The following is a 23,409-nucleotide window of genomic DNA, read 5'->3' as shown; positions in this document are numbered from 1 at the left end:
TTTTTGCTTTGTTTTTTACATGAAAGGGGGGAGGGGTGCTGTTACCTGTTACCAGAGGCTGGGTAAAAGTCCTGTAAGGTGGGGCTAAATAAATGGCCATGGGTTAAGATCATGTCACAGAAGACCAGAATCCAGTTTCAAACATCTGTATCATATAGTTCACAATCTCCTATAACTCCAACTCCACAGGGATCCACAGAGATCTGATGTCCCCTGCCTCTGTGGGCAGGCACACACAAAGAGTCAAAAGTAAAAAAGCTGGGCATGGTGGCAGGAAGCAGAAGCAAGAAAATCTCTGTGAGTTCAAGGCCAGACTGGTCTGCAGCAAGCCTGCAGAACTGTGGGCTAATGAATGTGCACTTTTAAGTTACAAAGTTCACAGGCATTTGTTTCAACAGCAACTAGAAACTAATAACGCTGCAGAACCAACAATGCCCACCCAGCACACACAGCCACAGAGAGCCCTGCACCTCCAAGGAAGGATCCTTTTACTCATATAATTTCAACAAGCAAACATATGAGATTATCAGATTTTTTTTTAATCACTGTAGCCGCCACCCCAACTAGAAACTTTTGGTTTCTTCCACAGCCCTAAGAGACGAGGCCAGGCTGCTCTACTCTTCTCCATGTGTCCTCTTTTGTAACAGCTGCTTTAGGAAATACCATCTTCAGACCTGACATACAGAAATCATCTTATTTTTTTAAGAGCATTAACTTTCCTTTTTCTTTGTCCAATGGGAGGAGGAGAAAAAGAAAACTTCAGGCCGTCAAGTCAAAATAATTACCTTCAGGACTTTAAGGCCGCATCCCTGCTGCTTTATGCAGGTCTGATCAAAGCCAGTCATGAATTAAAAATAAACCGTAGCCATCTATTCACTACTTCTTTAAATAATCTTTCTGCCTCTCTTCTTGGAGGAAGAAAAATAACGTTAAAGTGAAGACTGGTATTAACCATAATGATAATGTTTCACATTTATATTCGCAAAGAGCGTTAGTATCATTAGACGGCTAATGTGTGTGACACTCTCTTGCCGATGCAGGTCAATACTGTTATTCTCTCCTAGCAACAGGGATCCAGGTGCTGTGGGATGCAGCAGTCACTCATAAACTTATCAACCGTCAGTTACAGAGCCAAAGCTGAAAATCCAGTGGACGGTTGGGTCTTAGCAGAACCAAGATAGACCAATGTCCTGCACAAAAAGAAAAGTGAAGTTTATTAACTAGTGACAGGATTAGGATGCAGAGCTCCCATTCTTTATGGAAAATAAGACCATGACTGATAAACAGGATACAGGAGACAATGTAAGAGCCAAATGCTGGGCTGAGCCACTGTGACAGCAAGTCCTCCAGGAATGGGGAAGAGAAAATGTGTCTACGCAGAGCCTTGTGAGGATTTGTGGATAGGGTAGGGTTGTTTCTTTCCAGATTTCACACAAACATGTGTTCTCATAGATCAGAGAAGCACTCTGGAGTATGCAGTCGGAGCACATATGTGATCCACCTAAAAACAGACAGCAACTACATGCTCTGCAGAGCAGAACACATTAGATCATGGTAAATCTAGCCTCTGGATGCCTCTGATACTGTGATTGGCCTGAATTTAAGAATGCTCTAGCATTACTATAAACCTGTGGCACAGCCTGGATCCCTGCTATCCATAAACAACATAGATAAGCACTTATAGCCTTGAAGCATCTTATTTACCCAGTGAGTCCATTTGAGCAGTCCACTGACTCAGTTTGGGCTAATCTGTGGTTTCAGTGGCATTTTCTCAGGAAGATGGACACAAGTTAATTCAGTGGTCCAGACCTTGGGATTTCAGAGACCACTGAAAAGACACCTGACTCCTAAAACAGCGAGGGAGGTTCAGGGATCAACAGGATTCTGGGAATATATTGTTTTACTAAGTAAAGGCACTTGAGAAAGGAAAAGCTGTCTTTTTTAAAGACCTGGGACCAGTTCTGTAAAAGGAGGGCATTCAAAGGAGTAAACCCAATCTCGGGGTTCTCAGCTCTACAAAAAAATGTCATGTGTTGTCCTTACTTTTCTGTTATGGAAGATAGGGAAAACTTCACTACATTCTGGCACCAACTGCAAGCCTGCACTTGTGATCTCTGGACCACATGATTCTCACTGTCTCTACCAACAGCTAGAGTCCTAGATTCTGCCCTCCATCTTACCTGTATACACAGATACAAGGAAAGCCGTGTGACACACCTGCTCTGCTCCTGGAGGCCACGCTGGCTGTTTCTGAGGAAGACAGTCTCTGTGAGGGTGGGAGGCATTTCATTTGTCTCCCTCTCTACTCATTCATTCAGTCATTCAGTCATTCATTCAATATTTGAGAAGTACCTACTAAATACAGAGACTCTATTGGAAAATGGAAAAGCAACAAGGGATTTACAAGCAAGCCCTACTGACATACAAAGTATTAAACAAAGAACCAAGTTGCAGGAAGACATGCATATTATAGTGACAATAGCACCAGACAGGGAGTGAGCACAAGTGGGGGGATGGGAAGGATGGAACAGTGTTTACAGGCTGTGCCCACTGGAATGCTCGTCTTTCATTGTGCATCCCCTGGTAGCGATGCTGACAGCCGGCATATCTTGGGATAAGGCAGACAATGATACATCCCACTGTTCTAATTCTGGAACTGCGATGCCACCTCATTAATATGGGGAAATGTGTTAAAAAGCTGCTGATAAACAGCTGCACAGAGGCAGAAATAGTGACTCCCATCACATTTGCAAGCTTTATTGGCTCTCCAACATGGCATAAGAGGCGAAGCTTCGCCTGCATGTATAAACGGGGTAATTTGCTGTAATGCTCCAGTTTATTGGTAGACATTTTGCCATATCATGTCTCCCCAAGCACAGTTTAAGGACACTTCTGATTTACACAGTTCTGTAAACTGCCTCTTTCTTAGAACTGTCATGCCAACTATTCTTCTATTATTCTAACATTCCTAACCCTTTATGAAACAAAAGACTGTCTAGCCTCCACCCATCCTACAAGCCCTAATAAGGAAATGTCTACTTATTCAGAGGACAGATGATTAAGAAATTAGCTATGAGTTGTGTACAGATCACAGCAAGTTGACTGAAGCAATGGAAAAGGACATTTCTTACACAAGGGTGTTAAATCTTATCCTAATTCAAGCCAGACCTGGAGTTCAAAGAGGTTTGAACGCAAAGATGCAGCCAGAGCAGGTGTTCAAACCTGGTGGGCACAAGTCCCTAACAACAGACAAAAAGTCCCAGTTTCCCTTGCTTGGAATGGCTCTGCTCTGTATTGCTCCAGCTACATGAGGAAGAGTCCCACAGAAGCTCAATTCCAATTACCTCCCTCCTCCCCAGTCTCCCTCCTTTCTGATGACAGATTGATGGCCTCCTCAGGTACCTCCTGAGTGCAATCCACGACAGGGGACAGCAACACTGAACTCGCAGAATTGATTTCCACTGGGTCCCTGTGTAGGCCAGGCCTGTAGAGGCAATTTTCATCACTGACCTCCTCTTGACCCCCTCCCCCTGAGGAATTATAGCCCGTTGGGGAACCTTCTCTGCTAGATAAATATTAAACTGTTTTCTGTTTGGCACCAGGTGGCAGCTGCTCCCTTCCTTCTGGGTTGGGGATTATGTATTTGTGTAATTTTTATATTATGTTTGTTTTCTTGGCAGATGGCTTATTATTGGGGTTGCATGGGAAGAGAGGAAGGTGTAACTCCAGGGGCACGTTCTGCTAAATTAGAGGCAGGTAGGGCAGAAAAGTGGGGATTTTTTAACAAATAGAAGCCAAAACTGTATAATTTAACTAAATGTGAAGAGCCTTGGAGCCTACAATTATCCAAACAATGCTTTGAATAGTGACTTAGAGGCAAGATTTTCCTGGTAGACACATTTAGGCGAGTCTCCTGGCGGATACTTCCCTTTGGGCCTAATTTCCCAATTCTAACCTCACCCCATTCCCTAGAAGAATGTCCAAACAAGCTCTGGGACTGTGTCCTCATTTCCTGAAAATGTGACAGTTTCTTGGCAGCATCAGGGTATGGGGTCTTAGAACTGCCAATATAGCATCAAGTTAGAGCCCTTGGTATAAAATTTGACCTAATTAAGACACTACGGGCAAAGCATTCCAATAGCAATTACATAGGTTGTAAAGGGGTAAAGTACCTTTTAAAACCAAGAAAGGCTTCTGCCAGAAATAAGTGCCCTGGAGGGTCAAATGAGGAGCTGTAAGCGCAGGACATTAGTTGTGTTGACCTTAAACAGGGCACTTCCATCACCTGCCATGAGAGATGTCAGCTGGGGATCTCAAAGCCAGCACAGAGCTCTAGCATCCCAAGACCACTCTCATCTCCTTCAAGGACTATACCTCAGAAGCTGCACCAATCCTTTAGTCTGTGGTCCTGGCCTCTCTTACAAAACCATTCGTCAGTTCATGTGTTTTGTGGGAGACTTATGTCATCTTCAAAAGATTCATAGAAGAGTGAAAATGTAGTGACAACAGGTTCCCATAATCTGGAATATAAACTGTAATTATTTTCTTACATTCAAAAAGTTCTAATTTGGGAATATCATTCATTCTTGACTGTTTTGAATATTGAGCTGGTATTGGACATAGGAACTGTGCAAGGTATGCCATTTGTTGTATTGTCCCTGCCTCAGAGAAGTACACGAATAGTGAAAAAAAATATATATCCACATAAACACGAGATAATGAGCAATATCTCTCATCAGCCAAAGATAAAGAGGGGTACAGAGAATCACTCTACCTGAGGTAATACAAACCTGGGGATAGAGATCAAAGGGCCTGCTCAGACATGCAGGAGACATTACAAACCTGGGGACAGAGGCCAAGGTACTGTTTAGATATGCAGGAGACAGTACAAAACTGGGACAAAGGTCAAAGTGCCTTTTCAGATGTGCAGGACAGTTACACCTACCTCAAACAAGACAAAAAGTATGGACTCTGAAGATGGGCAGCACAGGCTAACTCCCAAATCCTCCACTTATTCTGTGGTCTTGGAGAAGATACTGAAGCTTTGTGTACCCCTAGCTCCTCCTTTATAAGCTGAGGCTCCAACACTGAATTGTCTAAAGGACCAAGGACCAGAGTCTGCAGACCCCCAAGCATATGCTTGCCCAGCTCAGTTGCTGGCTGTGAAATGCTGGGCAAGTTATCTGAGCTATACACCCTAGCTTCCTCAAAATACTCACCTCATCACAACCTTCAGAGAATTTAATGAATAGACACATGTAAACTCTTCCAGCAATGTCCAGTATAATATCTTAGTTATTCTTATTGATGTTTTATTACCAAAACTGTGCCCTTAGTGATATAATAAAGCAATCTTTGCATTTCAATTGGTGTTCTCACATTCAAAGGAAAAGGACATCAGTTAGGAAATCAAAAACTTTAATTAAGAAGATTTAAGAAAATTGATTAACCTCTCCAGGCCATGGAGGTTTTTATCAATGAAGTTACATCCTCCAGAACCTTCCTGATAAACTCCATCCCTGGCAGGTAGAGTCAGGAACAACCAGGACACATGGTCCCTGGAGCAACACACCTTGATTTGAACTTGACCAGTGAGTCTCCAGTTCAACTGTGAGTTCTGAAAACTAGGCTTGGTTCTCACCTCTATGTCCACTAAGGAGTCCCATGTAAATGGCTATTGAGTACATAATGTCCACGTGTTTCCCTGAGATTCTAGTAATTCTCTGAGTCTATAAGTCATCTCATTCTTATTATACCATCCTCTGGACTACACAGTCAGCTTCTAAGAAGAAATAAAACTGGAATGCAAGCAATTCTGTATTTTAGGGATTTAATGTCAGTGACCTTCAAGTTGCAAGCTGTTGCAGGGCATCTGAAAATTAATTTGATTTGATGACACAAGGAAATATATCTGGATCCCAACTTGGGTTCTGCATTTCTGTATATTATAATAATGACTAATGCTATAATTATATTGGAGATTTGGGGTGGGGTTCTTGTTCTTGTTCCAAAAAATTTTTTGGAAAATTACAGAAAGAGATTAGTACCATAGGCTCTGACTGTTCTCAATTCGTGGGCATCTATTCAAATACCTAGAAAGGTAAGAATGGCATACTATTGAGGAGCCAAACTCAAATTATTTCCACTCCAAGACAATGAGGGTTCCTTGTGATCCCAAGTCATGACTGAAGTAGAATACAAAAGCAACACAAACAATCTGTGATTATCTCTTAAATTCAAAAACTAGTTCCTAAAACTCAGGCAGGTTTTAAAAGCCAAGTTTATATCCAAGAAACCAGTTTCAGAAACATGAAAACATGAGCTAAAATTTGTTAGTCAGAATTGAAATCCTTGACATAGAATCTGTTCTTTCTTATTCTGTGGATGTTGCTATGGAACAGATGTGAATTGAGGATGTCCCTCAAGGGGCCATATGTTAGAAGCTTAGTCCTCAGTGTAGTGAGGAAGTGATGGAGTCACTAGGAGGAAGACCCTGGTGGCGATTAGATAATGCCATTGTGGGTGCTACCATCAGAAGACATTACAGTAATTTTCATGGGACTTGGTTAGTTCCCACAGAAGTAAGAGATGTACAAAATAAATAAATAAATAAATAAATAAATAAATAAATAAATAAATAAATAAGAGCCAGGCAGGAAAATACTGAATTTGGATTGAGCCTGGACAACCTAGCAAGTTTAAGAACAACTGGACTAAATAGTTAGATCATGTCTCACAGATAAATAAATACATAAAGAAAAATAAGTTTTACTAAGAATGATTATAAAAGAGTAATGCTGGCCCCTCTTCCAGCTGCCATATGTCATTTTTTACTATGCGATCTCTCCACATTACAAACACTATAACCCAAAACTATCTGCTACACAGTGACTCAAAACAGGGCCCTCACCAGAAGTTAATGGGGCCACATGACCCTTTTCTTTGTGTATTACCCATCTTCAGTTAGTTTATTACAACAACAGAAAGCAAACAAATGTAGACATCTTCATTATAGCAGACAATTGGGAGATGTTCCAGGGAGAGGCTATCTTCTGAATGAATGTATCTTTAAAATAAAACTTAATTATGAAGAGGGGAAATAAAAGAGTCTGGGCTGGGGGCTAGACAAAAAGAGGTACATCCTGAAAATTACCTTATGGGATGTTGCCCATAAATCTGCATAGACCCAAAAATCACTGCTCAGCTTCCTCTCTACCGAGGAACTCTACAGCAGAACCCGTGGCCTTTCCCTCCTCTAAATTCTGTGTAGGACAAAGGGAAACAAGAGTAAAGTCTATGATGGCACCTCAACACGTCTAAATCATGGGGTCACAGCTATCTCAGCTGAGAAAAAGGTGGAATGCTTGATCTGCCATTCACCTATCCTCACTGACAACAGCATTAAACTTAATGAATGGACATGTGGAAAATTCATAGACTTCCAGAGATGACATGACTAACAGCCCAGATTCTCCATCAGACTACCTAGATTCTAATTACAGCTCCATCCTTACCAGCTGCATCAACTTGGACACAAGACCTAACCCCTACCTCAGCTGTTGATCCTTCATATCTTGTATGATATCCTCAATAAATGATATTCTATTTATTCTTGAAATTCAGAATATTTGAACTCCATAGACTCCACCAAAAGACTCCAAGAATCTATTTTAATCCTCATTGTTGGCAAAGAAAATCCCATTTTGTAAGACTTCCTTTCCCATGCAGAAATGCAATCTGTTGCTGTTTAACATGTGACGGAGTTCCGGCACAGGTGAGCATCTGTTTCCTGTCTTCACTTGGGGATGCAAGCATTACTTCTCTCATTATTATGACCAGAGATCCAACCCAAGGGATCAACCTAAGGGAAGAAGGGCTTACTTGAGCTTACAGTTTAAGAAAGGATACAGTCAGTCATGGCAAGGAAGGCATGGCAGTAGGAGCATAAGGCAACTGATCACATTGTGTCTGCAGTCAGGAAGCAGAGAGCAGACAGGACATGGGGCTAGGTTATAAAACCTCAAGGCTTTCCCTGCACTGGTCCACTTCCAGGGGCACCTATTAAATAAAGATCCTGAAACTTTCCAAAAAAAAAAAAGCACCATCAGCTAGGGGCCAAATGGTCAAGTACATTAACCTACAGGGGATATATCATATTCAAAGCACAATGAAACATAAATGGAAGCTATGGAACTCCCCTTAAGCTTCTTTTTAAACTGAATAGGCCCCCTCTACAATGGGCAGAGGCCAGGAAGCATCTCATGTTAAAATAACAAGCAGTTTTCACAGGTCAATAAAGTTGACTTAAACTGCTGTTATCTTGATCCAAAGAAGTGCTATTACTTAGAGATATGAATGTATAGAAAGGGAGAAAGCGCAGGAAGCAGTTTCTTCCCCTTAGTAAGATTGTGATGAAAACATTTTAATATGCTATTAATCTTCATTCAAAATAACTTCCAGTCTCATTAAGAAGCTGTTTCTGACTCTCCTGAATGAGTGATGGCCAGATACAAGGAAATGGTGAGCATGGGCAAGCATTGTGGGCATGCTAAGGGACAAGCTCAGCCAAGCACCTATATCCTATTGCTATTACTTCCAGAATCATGCAGCTGCTTGGGTGGTTTTCAGCTGAAGACAAAAGGCAGATGACATAGAAAATGACTTCCATGACTCTCTCAGGTGGAAGGGTTAGTAAAAGTTCTAAGAATGGTGAGAACCAAATCACACTACTCTTACCCTTTTCCAAGCAAAAGGAGTGTTTGCATATTCCCATTGGGTAGAAAACACTCTGATTTGGTAATGTAGTTTGCGCCTTTTTGGGGGGGGGTTGCTCAGAAGAGAAGCCTTCTCCCTCTAAAATTAAGCATCTTGGAGAAATAAAATTCTAACAGAGGCTTTGATCCTGGGCAGTCTGAAGCCTGCTTAGAGTTGGAAGGGGAGCCATGGGCAGGTGACAAGGGTGTCAAACTCAGTCACAGTTTCAGAGCCATGAATGGCAGAGGGGTAGAATGGTGATATGTGATAAAGACACTTAAATGGAATTTAACGGTTTGTTCTCTTTTAAATTACTGAACATTAAGTTTAAATGTTTTCATATAAACATTAAATTATATGTATATAGCTGAATCACACATTTGCACTTACCACTCAATTTCATAAGGAAAATGTGGCTTTATTTTCTTGCACTGTTTTATCCTCCCCCAAGCTCGTGCTCCACTGAGAAACACAGGAAAACAAACTTGCCAATTAATACTGTGTCAAATTCTTCCTTTTAAACTGTGTCTTTTGGCCATTTATCCTGTTTAAAGATAGAACTCTATTTGTAGTCTCTCTCTCCTCAAATGGCGTGTGGTGATAGGAAAGAGGGTCTATGACCCACACAGCTTCTCCGTGTTTTTCTCTGTTCCTGTCTAGACCTGTTCCTGTCTTCTGAACACCACTGGTCCCCTCTGGCCTTTTGGAAAACTGCAATTATTTCCTTCTAGATTATTCCCTTCTAGGAGATCTACCTCTCATTACAGATCTGGCCATCCCCAAGATCAAGCCACTGTGATGGCCACACTACCAAGCCAATCTTGTAGGCCCCCCTGAGCTATGGAGGAGGAAAGGGTCTCCAATAACATTGCTTTCCCATTTCCACCATACCCTCCCAGAAAATATTTTCCTGTTACAGCTGTACTCTTTTATCTCACCACAACTGGTTTCCACCAGCTGAAGTTGTTAAATGGCTGTGACCTTCAGCAACACAGCCACCACTATACATCCAAAGTTAATAAACAATGAAGACCCTTGAGTGACCCTGGTTTGTCAGAACCTTCCTGAACCTACCTCTCCTGGTCCGTGAGCAGTGGCTTTGTTTTAATGAAGCATATACAGACTGATGGATGCATTCGGTGAAAACTTTACACCACGAATTAGCATTTTAAGCATCCTGAACCTCCTCCCTTTCTGGTGCATAAAACATCCTGTCAGCCCCTCCCCCATGGAAGAAGCATTCAAAGCTGTGTGTTCTTCAGCTAGGGACTTGAGGATGCTCAGCTCTTGCTCATTTTTGTCAAGCACTGTAAACACGGTTTCCTGTGAATGCCTGTGAAGGCCATGGAGGTCTTGGCCTTCTTTGGTCTTCAGAGTTCCCCACTAAAGAGCTCTCTTTCCTTGGGTAGGACATTCCCTGTGTTCTTGCTCCCAGGGAACTATGCCTTTTGCCAACAAGGTGGCAGATTGGATACTGGGAGAACTGGCTTTGCAATTAAGACACATCTTGAGAAGTTTTTTAAAATTATCATTCCCACCAGACACATATATCAAAAAAATGACACAAGAAATCTGGCAGACAAAAGTCAAAGTCCCATATTTTGCTTCTTAGTTACACACTAATAATTTAAAACACAATGTTCTCAGTATAAACCATCCACATTTCTAGAACCTTCATTTAATTCTAGCACTATTATTATCTAGGTATTATTCTACTCACCATCATTTTATAAATGACAAAAGTGAAACACAGGAAAAGGAAGCAACCTTGCCTACAGTTACAAGGCAAACTGTGCATGAGCAGGGTTTGAGTCTAGACAGTTTGGTGTCTGGGATAGTCACACACAACTACTAGGGTACTGCAGCTAGATGTCAACATACCAAACCTAGGAAGAAAGGAAAACTGCACATAGTCAGGGTTTTTCCAGGTACAAAATGCTTATGTATATAGTTTCTAACTTCATCTAAGATAAAAAGAATAGGAAACAGAAACTGCCACATTCATCTAGCAAAGTGACTAGTTGGTTAGGGGAGCTTTTGTCCATGTTTCTTAAATTGGAAAAAAATGATAGCATTAGAGTAGACCTAGAAGTTAAGAGGACCAGTCTTTGATTCTCCATTAACAAAGAGCTCTTTCTAGCTATTCACACCTGATCACACAATGGAACCATTATTAAAAAGACTTCAGGGAAGAGACCATCAATGTACTTTCTCCCTGTGCAGAAACCAGCCAGAGACAAGCATTTGCTATAAAATTATCTGGATTTAATCACTATCAACATCAGAACCATCGTACATTAAAGTACAAAACTTTTATGTACAATTACACATACAAAAAAAATGTTCTTTGTGAAGAGCAATTTTAAGCAAATCTGACAAACAGCAAGAATCATTCCTATTTGAGGTTTGAAAGGAAAAAATGGAAATTTTCAAGACATCTCCCTCCTCCATCAGGCCCCAGTGACCCACAGAACAACAATTTGCAAAGGCCTGAGGTAGGAAGGCAGGTATTAACAATATGAGGCACTCATTCCTCCCCTCTTATGGAAAGGATGACGTTTTTTAGGAAACGTTTTCCATTATTTATTATACTGATGTTCTATCCATCTGCATCATTAGGTTCAGTAGTTGCCATGACAATATGATGCCTACAGCAATCTAACTTGATAGCCAGATGTCAGAATGTGAAAAAATAGGACCAGCTAAGAAAGTGAGAGAAATATAATTAGTCTGAACCACACAGAAAATGTGCTCAGAACCAGGACCAGGAGGAAAATTGCTGAAATGTCTTTGAAAAGGGAATCACTGAAGGGCAGCAATAATCAAATTCAATGTAAAAACTTTGCTAACAAGAGCCATAAACTGGTCTTTAAGCAAATCTAAGGAAGGAGTCCAAGCTACTCTGGGATGTTGCTTCAAGTCCCTGCGGCATAGCCCAGCAGTGCCATTTTTGTTCTCACCATGGGATTCTCAGGGCCCTCATTTCCCTGAAGTTCTCATGCTTCTACCTCGAGTGCTGATGCTGTGACATCTACTGAGGACATTGTCCCCTGTCTCTCCATCTGATGAGATCATTCCCATCACTCTAAAGCTAAACTGTGTCTGGGGAGATCCTGCCCTTTACCCCCAGGTATCCCTTGTGCAATAATGGTTCACAGCAAGTGCCTGAATGTGATGAGGAGAGTGGACCACTAAGAAGTAGAAAACAACAGAAGAGCTGTGCTCCAGGAGATGAGCCAGGGGTGGGGAGTTGGTCATTCTCATGAACCTGGGACAGATGGTCACCCTCAGCATGGTTGGGTTGGATAGCGACGCTGGGCTAGGCGGTTTGGCCGGTTCAGGCTAGTAGCTGTAGAAAGCTGTAAAAGAAGAGACAGGACACTGGAGAAAAGAACTCCAAGCATGTGTTCACTAGGGGGCTAGTATGTTGAACAAGGACGCCCACTTCAGCTGTAAGTGATTTCCCAACACTGTATTCTAATGGGCTAGCCTTCACCTCTGAAGGATGGTGAAAGGATGTTTGACTTCATAAAGAGCAAAGGCCAATGAATGTATCTGCAGAGTCATCCTAGGTCACTGAGGAACAGAGAATATGGCTCCGGAAATGCCCTCATCCCAAGACAGGAGAAGATACCCACACCAAAACATCATCACTCATATCTCAGGACCAATTACAGGTCAAGAGTGATGCTCAGAGGTATGATATTTCTTGAGCACTCTTTAAGTACTGTATTACATACATATTTGATTTGAGACAGCTACTACTAGCTCCATTTTACTGATGTAGAAACAGAGTCTTTTGAAAGGCTCAATAATTGCCCAGGAACTCATTCAGTGGGTGGGAAAGTGGAACTGTCTACCACCCTCCCTAGTGTATAACCTGGCCTCCTAACTCCTCCCCCATAAAGATGGTTCTTACCTGAGGGACCTGAGATGGATTGTAGAGAGGAACAGCACCTTGCAAGGTGGGTGGAGGAGGCAGAGCACCTGGCTGGGAGTAATACTCAGAAGATACACCCTGTGGTTGCAAACAATAGAGAATCTGATTCGTGGCTCCTTCCACAGGAATCAGTGTGGGCCAACAGAAGGATTATAAAACTCAAGTGGCCACAACCTATGCTAGGATGGCCATGCAGAGACAGGTGCTCTTAGGCCCAAAGGAAGTAGGAAGAAAAAGTCACAATAAATTCTATGGGATCATTAAAGTCACTATCAAACTCTTCAGAAGGCCTCATATACTACAAGAGTACTCCAACCAGGATTCAAGAAATAGAAACATTTTCCTAGCAATAGTCACGAAATCCTTAGCTATATAGACAATTTGTGAAGAATTTATGATAGTCCCAGCCAAGTGCACATGAGTGAACTCTACCTCCCACTAAGACGGGAGAAGAGCCAGGCCCTAGACCCCATCTAAGCTATACAAGCTGAAGTGTGACCCTCCAAAACTGCATACAATAAAGCCCCAGTTTCTCAACATAAAACAGAATCCTTCAAGAAGCACATAGGTACCACACCCAACATGTGTGGTGTCCTCACAGAAGGAGGAGAGTTAACACAGACACATACAGAGAAAAGACCCAATGAAGCCACAGGGGGAAAGCAGCCAACTATACAACAAAGAGAACCCCTCTGAAGAAATCAGATCAGCCAAAATCACCATAGCCATTCACTTCTGTCCCCCAAATTTGTGAGAAATGATGCTGCCATTGTCTAGACTCTCCAGGCCGAGGTACTACGTAAGCAGCTGGAGCAAAGTCATACAGAAGGTGGCTCCATATGCTGTGAAGTCATCCTTTACAGAGATGTCCCTCCCAGCTGCTAGAGACATTCAATCCTCACACACAGGTGACTTCTGTACTCCTAGGACACAAGCCACAGCCTGCTCACCTGTGGCCTCAAGAAACTTCCAACCCCAGCACCTTCAGCTGCTCCACTGCTGTTTGAGGACCCAAGTAGATTGCTTCCACCTAAAAGGCAAGAAGTCAGAGCTGTTTCACATACCCAGAACCAAGGACTCCCCACACCTAAGAGAGTACCCCCAATCTAGGAGCACCAACAGCACTAGAGATGACCCAGAAGATGAGGCTGACAGTACCTATGCCTCTGGAGAAGGTGCTGGCATCCAATGGAGATGGGGACTTGAGTGGAGGTGTTGGTGAGAGGCCCGGGCTAGGATGGTGAGGAGGTGATGTGCTGGCAGACTCCTGCTTGGTGAGAAAGAGGCAGGAAAGATGACATCGTTGCTTAGTCAATTCATGCCAACCTACATGTGTTCTGGAATCTACAGTGGTGATCTCCACATAGGCAACTCCCCACAAACACTGTTTTCTTTTGTGAAGCCTCTGCTAAAAATGCAGATCAGCTTCCTGTTACCGAGCCTCTGAAGTAAAAATCTCCATCTTAATTTTCTAATGTTTCTGCCTACCTTCTCTCTCTCTCTCTCTCTCTCTCTCTCTCTCTCTCTCTCTCTCTTTCTGTCTGTCTGTCTCCTGTATGTGGCTTTTCTTTTAATGAGGTCAAACTATGTAGCCCAAGCTGGCCTAGAATTCACAGCAATCCTCCTGCCTCAGCATCCCAAATGATGTGATTAAAGGCATGAAGCACCATGTCTGGCTTCCAAGGCTGGTCTCACTCTGCCTTTTGCCTTTAAAAACATATTTATTTCCTGTGGTTTTCTTTCTTTAAGGCCAAGGTAGAGTGTGATGTCAGGACTGTGATGTGTTTGGATTTCCTCTGGGGTCCACAGGGAAGGGCTACCAGCCCATCTGTGGAGGTTACCTCTGAGTCAGAGCTGTCTGAGGAGTCTTCATCTCCAGAGGGGGACACACTATTGGAAGGCTTTGATCGAAACCAGCTGAACCAGCCAAACCCAGAGCTCTGAAGGGCAAGGAGAATTGTTAAGGCCAATAAAGTTGTTTCTCTCACCAACTGTGAAAGGGGTCAGCCAGGCATGAGATGGAAATGGGGGGAGGCTCTCTGGACTCTGACCCACTGTTTGAAACAGGGATGAAAGGGAGCACAGAGAAAACAAGTTCTCCACCTTTGCATTCTCTTTCCCATCCTCTGGCTTTCCTCTCTGTGAAGCATCTAGGTGAGATGGTTCATCCGCCTCATCTGAAGATGCCTCTTCATCCTTCCTGGCTGAAATGGTGGAATCCTCAGAAAACCTCTGAGCTCTGGGAGCTGGTGGTACCTGAGATAAAACAAAACAATGGGCTAGACTTGAGAGATCCCTTCCTGCTGGGAAGAGAAGCAGGCTTGCCCAGGAAAACACCTGGTCATGAGTGAGAGGACAAACCACAACCCCCAGTCTCTATCTCCTCCCTAACACTGGGGGTCATTGTCTCCAGAACTGGAAGCTACTGCTGGGGATGAAAAGGTCTGGGAGTACCTCTGAGAGACCCTCAAACCCACAGAATTTAGCAGCTAGTACATCTAACCTTGGAGCTTATTTCCTAACATGCTCTCCCAGGAATAACTGAACACCAGAAGGGAGCCAAACACACCCACACCCCACGTTTCCTACTAACTTTGCCTTGTCGTGGTAAAATATGCATAGCCAATAAATCTCATTTTAACCATATATAACACAGTGGCATTAAGTATATGCACAGTGTTGTCCAGACATCAGCAGTACCCATCCCCAGCATTTCTCATCACCCCATCAGAAACACTACCTTCCTACTCCCCATCCCCATACCCCAGTCACCTTTGACCCATTCCATTCTGTCTCATTGAGTTTGCCTACACTAGGTATCTCACATGAGTGTACTAATGCAACATATTGCTCTTTGTGTTATATTTTCATTTTGTACTCTCAATAGAGCATAATTAATTTTAAAAAAAACTTTGCAAAATACTGCAGCAAAACACAGGAAAGGCTTCATTTTCTATTTGCATGGGTGTAACATCTTCAGTGTACAGATGCTGTTCTAAGTGCTTTCCGTGCCATGACCCACTGAATTCCTACAACAGTACAGTGAGAAATGTGCTGTTATTATCTTCTAGTTTCAAACAGGAGAAAACCAATGTGTTGCAAGGCCTAAGACACACAGCTAGGAAAATACAGAGAAGGGACTCTAACCTGGTTTTCCTCCTAAGAATCTCTTCTGATTCAGTAAGTTAAAACATAAACAGGAGACTGTATTCTAGGGTGGCCATGATCTGTGTTGTATAAGAGTGAAATAAAGGAGGTGTGGGATGAGAAAAATACAAGAGAAAAGGAGGGGAATTGGAAAGGGGAAGGCAGAGAATGAAGGACCTGTTGTTAAGTCCCTTCCCTCGTACACTGCCTGCCCAAACGGAATCTTTCTTCATTAATCCAAGTGTGTCCACACAAGACTCCCTCTACAGTGTCGCTTGTGCCCTCACCACCTGGCTCATTTCCATGTTGCACTCTGATCTCTGCTTAAAGACTTCCTCAGAGACATAGTCCAGATCCATCCTCTCTACCCGTTGCATAGTGTTATTCATCTCTAGATACCCCCATCAGACAGCAGAACATCAGGCTGGCTGCATCTGGTCACTGATGCACATCCAGCCCCACCACAGTGCCTGGCACACTGTAAGAGTCTGTCAGTCACTTGCAAGCGATGATTTTCACACAATGCATCTTGTCATACCATTTCTGAGACTATACTTATAAATGATAGAAAAAAATCTTATACAGTGTTAAATAGCAAGTAGAAAAAATACGCCTCTTTTAACTACTGAAAAGCATGTGTGTATATATACTTATTAATAGACATATATGTGGATACATACACACATACAGAAAAAAACTAATGGAAGAACCAAAATATTTACTGTGAAATTCTGAGTAGTATTTATTTGGTTCCTCATTTTAATTTTTCTATAACAATAGTGTACTACTTTTTCTGCAAAAGAAAAGTAAAGTAATCCATAGCCCTGGGGCTGAGAGATTGCTCAGTGGTTAAGAGCACTGGCTGGCCTCTCATAAGACCTGTGTTTGATTCTCAGTACCCACATGGTGGTTCACAATCATCCATAACTCCAGTTCCAAGAGATCTGGTTCTTTCTTCAGGCCTCTGAGGGTACCAGGCACACACATGGTACACAGACATACATACAGGCAAAACACACATACACATAAAAATAAATAAATCTAAATTTAAAAAATAAAAGATTGGTAGCCCATTACTACTAAGAAAATTACATGATGTAATATTTAGCCAGTGCAAAACTGCAGAACATCTTGTTTGGCATAAAAGTTGAGAGTTGTGCAATCTGTCAGCAACTAGGTAGAAAGTCAGCAACTAAGTAGAGAGAAAAGACACAAGCAGGTACTCTCACCACTACCATAGAGCTGTGACATAAACAAGGTGAATGTTAAAATAAACACCAATAGTGTTCCTCAACATGGAAGAAGAGAGATCCATCCACAAGCCATCTCTACTGCTCTGTCCCTCAAATGACACAGGTTGGAGAACAGGTGAGACTCAGCATAAACAAGAACACAGCCTCCTTTCCAACTCCCAGGATTTCCGATAGAAAGAAACAAGGAATGACTAGCACAGCTAGAAGAAAGAATCCTCAGAGCCAGAAAGGAACCTGTGTGTGGCTGAGAAACTAGGGGCCAACAGCAAAAAAGCAGATGACCGGGGCAGTCACCAGCAGCTCTCCTAGTTGTCTGCTCACCTGAGGACTGGAAACAACTTCTAGACCAGCGGGGTCTTGTAGGGGTTCTTGAGGAGCCATGTTCTCCCCTGAAGCACCAAAGAAAAATAAAGACAGGAGACTCAATGTGTGTTCTTCCACCTATTTGAAGAAAGGAAATGGAGGCCCAGTGGCCTAAGTGGCAAGAGTTTATAGTGCAAGTGCTAAATCTACTTGCTCAGTTCCACTCTTTTCATGCCACCTCATGACACACTGGTCCACCCAGCTCCACCTGCTAAACACAAGGTTGATCCTTAAGTGAGTAAGGAATTACTGTAGCATGGCGCTAGATCCCCTACCTCCCTTCCATGTGGGTCTCCAGCTTAGTCAAGGCTTTCTGTTACAGGACTGAGATCTAATCCTTTGTGGTCTCCAGAACCTCCCTCAGATGATTCAACACTGCCCCCCCCACATGTAGCCTTCTTCTCCCCAAGATCTGGTAGTCCTAAAGAAATGTAGAACCAGACTAGAAATATGGCCCCAGCCACAGGTCCTGTTAATAAGCTCATGGGTAGAGGATGACATCAGAAAGAAGCCCCCTGGGGCTGGAGAGATGACTCGGTGGTTAAGAGCTGCTCTTCCAGAGGACCTGGGTTCAATTCCCAGCACCCACATGGCAGCTCATAAATGTCTGTGACTCCAGTTCCAGGGAATCTGACGTATTCACACCAATGAACATAAAATGAAGTTAAATCAATTATTTAAGAAAGAAAGGAAGGGAGGGAGGAAGGAAGGAAGAAAGAAGCCCCTTGGCAACTGTGCAAGAATGGCATTTTTGTCACTCTGCTTTGCAGCCTCCACATTTCAAACTACATGTCGAGTAAAAGATAGAATAGTGATGTCTCCCCTGAAGCACCAAAGAAAAATAAAGACAGGAGACTCAATTTGTGTTCTTCCACCCATCTTGAAGAAAGCAAACGGGGGCCCAGTGGCCTAAGTCTCTGCTTGTCTCTGCTTGTCCCAGTCAAGAGATATATAGGCTAGCAGAGATCACACTCCTTTGAGCTAACAAGAGCAGGCCAAAGTGCATTCCCCATATGCCATTGTCTGTCCCAAGCCCGCTTCCTCCAGCGGGGACCCGTGCCTCCCTCACTTGCCTCTTTACCACAGAGACTCCGCCCTCCAAGGTCTCCAGTCTAACTGGCAGGTCTTACCAAGGGAAGGATGTATCTGCAGCATCTCCTCCCCATCCCTTCCTCCAGGAGCCCCTGTCACTGCCATGCTGCTGCTGCCGCCACCACTGGTCACTGACAAATGGGTTGCAGGAACCGAGTAAAGAGGCACTGGGGTCCCCATGTGCCCTGAATCTTCTCTCTCTGAGTAGGCATCTCGATGCAGAGGGAAAGGCTGCTGTAGGGTAGGCTGGGTCAGGCCTGTCTGCTCAGGTGTTTGCCACAGGGCTGAGCTGTACCCAAGGTCCCCTAAGTAGCTTTGATAGCCTGAAAGATCCTGGTAGGGAATATCTATGGAAGAAGACAGTAGCAGTTACAGACAAATCACTCTTAAGCATTCCTGCTCTTGTCCTCTCTGGAAGGCAATCACACGAACTGGCTGCTCCATGTGGCTTCCTAATGACAGCTAGCAAAGCATTTGCAAACAGTCACATGTCTCCCTGCTATCTTCAGAGTTATGCCTGCAATTCTTGGATAATCTCTATTTAGCCTTTCTCCTATGGTCTGGGAGGTCAGGAATGACATCCGTTGAACTCTACATCTTTTAATATTTGGATGTTTATACTCTCTACTTTAAGGGGCCTCATTGGACTTTAAAAGCTTACAGTTTTAAAAAAAAATATCAAATGACACTCTAGAAATGATGGTTTTACTTATAAAGACTCAGGGTCTGTTTACCCTGAAAGGAGCCTTGCTGATATGATCGACCAAGGTGTGGGTATGAGAAACGCTTAGCCCAAGGACACAGGGATGTTGTGAGCTGCCAGCCTTCATGTTCCAAGGCTGCAAGCACATCCAGCCAGGCTCTCACAAAGGCAAGAAACAGAAGCCAAAGCCTCCCTACATTCTGCCCATCCGGGAAGGAAGTACAAAAGGCTGGAAGGCAAGAGACAAGGGCCATTGTCTGAGCTTGACCACCAGGGGGATGACTTCTGGAAATGTATGGAGTTAATTTGGAATATAACTTCTGCTGACCAGATACTTAGAGGCATTCTGAGGGAAGACTAATGAGGCTGAGAAAACACTTTGAAACATACATGGCCAATTGATAGCTCAAAACCATCACACTTCCAATGTCTAGAACACTAACATAAAATACTAATAATGTTCCCTCTCTGGCCTCAAGAAATATATCTAGCTGGGAACAAGGTATTCACACAAGTGAAACAATTAGCTAGCAATAAAAAACATGAAGTAGCCAACTATTTGAAAACCTAGGGTGCAAAGCAGGAACCTTCACACTACAGAAATTCAGATGTGTCCAGGTCTGTGAGGCCAGCAAGGGACAATCAAAAAAGGCAGTTTGAATCAACACATCTAATTCCCAGAGAAAGATGACACCAAGGAAAGGGAGTGTGGATGTGGCTAAAAATATTTTAGTTGTATTATGGTAGTCAGATATTTGCATTGAGTACCTGGTGTTCTTCTGGTTCCATAAATGTCTGAATGAATAGAATCAGGATCTCTGTAGTCTCCTGTTTTATTTTGCTGTTTAAAACAAAGTAAAATCCTTTTAAACAGAGGCAGAAGTAGTGGGAAAAGGAAGTTAATAAAAAAGGAATCCCCACTGAAATGTCCAGTGCCCAGAGTCTCTGTTTCTCAGGTCTCTCGGCTCTGCTCAGAGCAGGCCATGATGGCTACAGCCAGTGTCACCATTGTCCCCAGAGTGAGGAGCCAAAGGAAGGAACTAAACCACAGACCTCAGAGTGTGCTACCCAGGGAAGGTGAAAGGGCAGACTAGATTTAAAAATCCACTTTGTCCTGTCTTCAGAGCAGGGTAGAAGAAAGAAATAGAGGAGGCCCAGCTCCAATTACTCTTCTGATTATAGCCAGCGGCTTTTGCAATTGTCAGAACAAAAAGGAAAGGCCCGGAAGTCTTTTAAGCAATTGCCCTACATTACATGAAAGTGACACGGGTCCACTGTGATCCATTGTTCCTAACAGAGATGGGGAAGCTTTGATGGCTGTGAAACATTCTCTGGGACCTCAGAGAAAGGGTGGCAAGAGTGGTTGGGAAGAGCGCCCCCCTGTGGCACTAGGCAAACAGGAAAATGTTTGCAGTGGCACAAAAGCTCCCAACTTACGGGACACTGATCATGCCTCAGAAGTGATGAGAGATGCCCAGGGCGTGGAACTGGGCACTTCTCTGTCCAGTCTATATCTGAGAAACACAGGGCAGCCAGTGACCCTGCTACCACCCTACTCACCTCCAGTGTCTTGTGCTGCCTCCGCAGTTGCACTAGCCAGTCTGGGTCCAGGTCCTTGTCCCCAGGGCGTCTTTCTAAAATCAGGGGATCTGACAGCTTCAGTTTCTCTGCAAGCTGAGCACAGTTTCCAGGAGGGTCAGGGTTAGAAAGTGAGAGAGGACAAGAGAGGGAGATGGGGCACATGGGAAGTCCTTAAGGAGAAAGAGTCCATAGGAAGGAGGGGAAAGGAGCTGTCTGTCATTCACGAATGCATCGTGTTATAAAGAATAATTGAGAAATAACAAATTCAACCGATCTCCTCCCAAAATTGCAGCATAAATAAATAAGCAACCCATTTTGGCATTATTTCCCCCAAGTATGAGGAGGAAAATAGCTCCACAGCTTTGTGGTTCTGCAAAGCTGTCTTCTCTGCAAGAAGCTTCTCGAATAGGAATGCAGAGAAACACGGGAACCTCATTCATGCTGATCCTGATTCTGTCTGGGTGGGGGCTCAGATTTACACTGCTAACTACCTGATGCTGCTTTCTGATTCTAGGTGTCATTGTGTTCTGTATCTGGAATTTCTAATCACCAAGCCTGGCCCATCAACCCTCTAACAGAAACGTTAGAGTCTGGGGAGTGGTGTGGGGAGGGGGGCATACTCTGCAGCACAGATTTTACTGGTTACAGAATCCAACACTTGGGCTTCCTGTAAAGCAACATACAAACTGAAGCTCACACTGCCTTTTACTCTCTGGCTAATGGGTTTTTTTCTTCAGTTAATTGGAACAACTATTTGCCTGATTGTTGTTTTCTTCCCAAGGAACTAAGGGTTGGTATGTTTTTGTTTTCTTTTTTAAATGTGTCCCACACGTGATAAAATATTCTATGCATTTAAAGGTATTTTAATAAGGATCATTTCCTATTTTAATCACTAAAATCTATTTTCAAAGGCCCGCTTTTGTAATTAGAACAGCTCACCACAGCTTGCAGTTTAACTGTACCAGGAAAACAGACTCATGGAACTTCTCAAGCAAAACGCCTGCTTTCCAGGCCCCCAACCCCACTGCCCCTGCCCAGTCGGTTGTTCTTTGTGTAGGCAGGCCTCTGCTTATCACACCGGGGCATGCATACATGGTCAAAGACAGCTGTGAGCTCCAATTTTGCAGCATGTTCAAAGAAGATGAAATATAGAGTCTAAGCCTCTCTACAATGGCTTTTCTGAACACTGAAGATAAAACACCTACAGAGACCCCTTTGAGACGCTCACCTTGATGAGCTCCGCTAATAGGACAGGGTGACTGCTTCCTCCCTGGCTCAGGACAGCTTCACCAATGGCTTCACAGTAATGCAAGGCCTGGGATGCCAAGCCATAATCTGCCAGACGGGAAGCATAAAGGAGCTTATACACCTGTGAAGAGGAATGGGGCCAGTGATGGGTCCATCCAGGCAGGAGAGAGTGAGAGGAATGTAGATAAGACTTCTTGGAAGTCAGCTGACTGCCAGCTTCCACTCACTCTAGCATCCAAATAGCAAGGGCCCTGTGCCATTTGGGGCAATTTATCTGTGTATGGGCACAACTCCAAATCCATCCTACATACTGCTCCTGCATTATGGAGCAAAGGATGAGGGTAGGGGGTCACATCAACTCATCTTCTCAGGCTCCATTGGAAAGGCAACCAGTTTATCTCATAGTCCACATCACAGAGGGATCCTGGGCATGTGAAGTGCAGCCCCAGGCACAAAGGCCCACATGAAGATACAAAAGTAGACCCTTTGCAAAGGGTGTGAAGTCCAGAGGAAAGTACAGACAAATGCAGGAGTGGGAGGGGGCTTTCATAGAAGGAGCTATAGGATGAGATGAAGTGTGGTGGCTCTGGTGTAAACAAAACCAATCCAAGCTCACACAAGGTGTGGAATGTTTGGGCTACTTCCTTTGCCTCTCCATGCCTTAGTTTCCCCATTATAGCAATGTAACTATTCCATTGGAAGCTCTAAAGATAAAATGAGATGATTCACACAGAATACTCAGAACAAATGGTGTGCACGAATGAGTTGGGAACATATAACCACACCCTCTGAGCCTCGGTCACCTCTTTTGAAAAAAGGGAAACCCCATGGAATTACAATATTCAAGAAGCATAGTAGTACAATGCTAAGTATGTGAGAGTCAATAAAAATGGCTGTGCTATGACTATCCACCAGAACAGTGCCAGCATAGCATGTGGGTGGGATGAATAAAGAAGGAAAAGAAAAGAAACCAAAGCACCTATGCAGGAGCTATATAGAAGAGCAGTTAGTCAAGGAAGAACTCTCAAAGAAGAGAGATTAAATGGATTATTTATTTATAATACAGTGATTCATTCCCAAGGTTGTATTGTTTTGTGTTGTTATTATAGCTGTGTACATTCTCAACACCAGGCACTGAAGAACATCTGGTCATAAGAAAAGGTCTCAGGTGCTGGGAGATATTGATTACACTGTGTAAAGATGTGTCACTGTGATTGGTTTAATACAAAGTTAAATGGCCAATAGCCAGGCAGGGAGAATGAATAGGTGGGACTTCCAGACAAAGGGAGGAACTGGGGATGAATCTAGGCACTGATAGGACATGCAGA

General features: G+C 43.4%; 1 protein-coding gene across 1 annotated transcript in view; it reads right to left on the bottom strand.

The window, feature by feature from the left end:
* Nucleotides 1-11,945: 11,945 nt before the first annotated feature.
* Sec16b (SEC16 homolog B, endoplasmic reticulum export factor) overlaps nucleotides 11,946-23,409 on the bottom strand; it is a 37,260-nt gene continuing 25,796 nt past the window's right edge. The window contains exons 15-25 of the mRNA XM_051186056.1: nucleotides 22,062-22,202; nucleotides 20,813-20,926; nucleotides 20,021-20,093; nucleotides 18,588-18,896; nucleotides 17,416-17,483; nucleotides 14,798-14,950; nucleotides 14,536-14,634; nucleotides 13,853-13,961; nucleotides 13,645-13,724; nucleotides 12,674-12,772; nucleotides 11,946-12,113 (exon numbers count right to left, since the gene is read on the bottom strand). Of these exons, the coding sequence (XP_051042013.1) occupies nucleotides 12,042-12,113; nucleotides 12,674-12,772; nucleotides 13,645-13,724; nucleotides 13,853-13,961; nucleotides 14,536-14,634; nucleotides 14,798-14,950; nucleotides 17,416-17,483; nucleotides 18,588-18,896; nucleotides 20,021-20,093; nucleotides 20,813-20,926; nucleotides 22,062-22,202 (1,317 nt within the window). The 3' untranslated portion in view covers nucleotides 11,946-12,041. The remainder of the gene's footprint in view (nucleotides 12,114-12,673; nucleotides 12,773-13,644; nucleotides 13,725-13,852; nucleotides 13,962-14,535; nucleotides 14,635-14,797; nucleotides 14,951-17,415; nucleotides 17,484-18,587; nucleotides 18,897-20,020; nucleotides 20,094-20,812; nucleotides 20,927-22,061; nucleotides 22,203-23,409) is intronic.

Source organism: Phodopus roborovskii, unplaced genomic scaffold (genome assembly GCF_943737965.1).
Source record: "Phodopus roborovskii unplaced genomic scaffold, PHOROB, whole genome shotgun sequence".
In the NCBI taxonomy this organism is placed as follows: Eukaryota; Metazoa; Chordata; class Mammalia; order Rodentia; family Cricetidae; genus Phodopus; species Phodopus roborovskii.
Note: the sequence above shows the minus strand (reverse complement) of the source record. Positions and strands in the feature narration are given on the sequence as shown.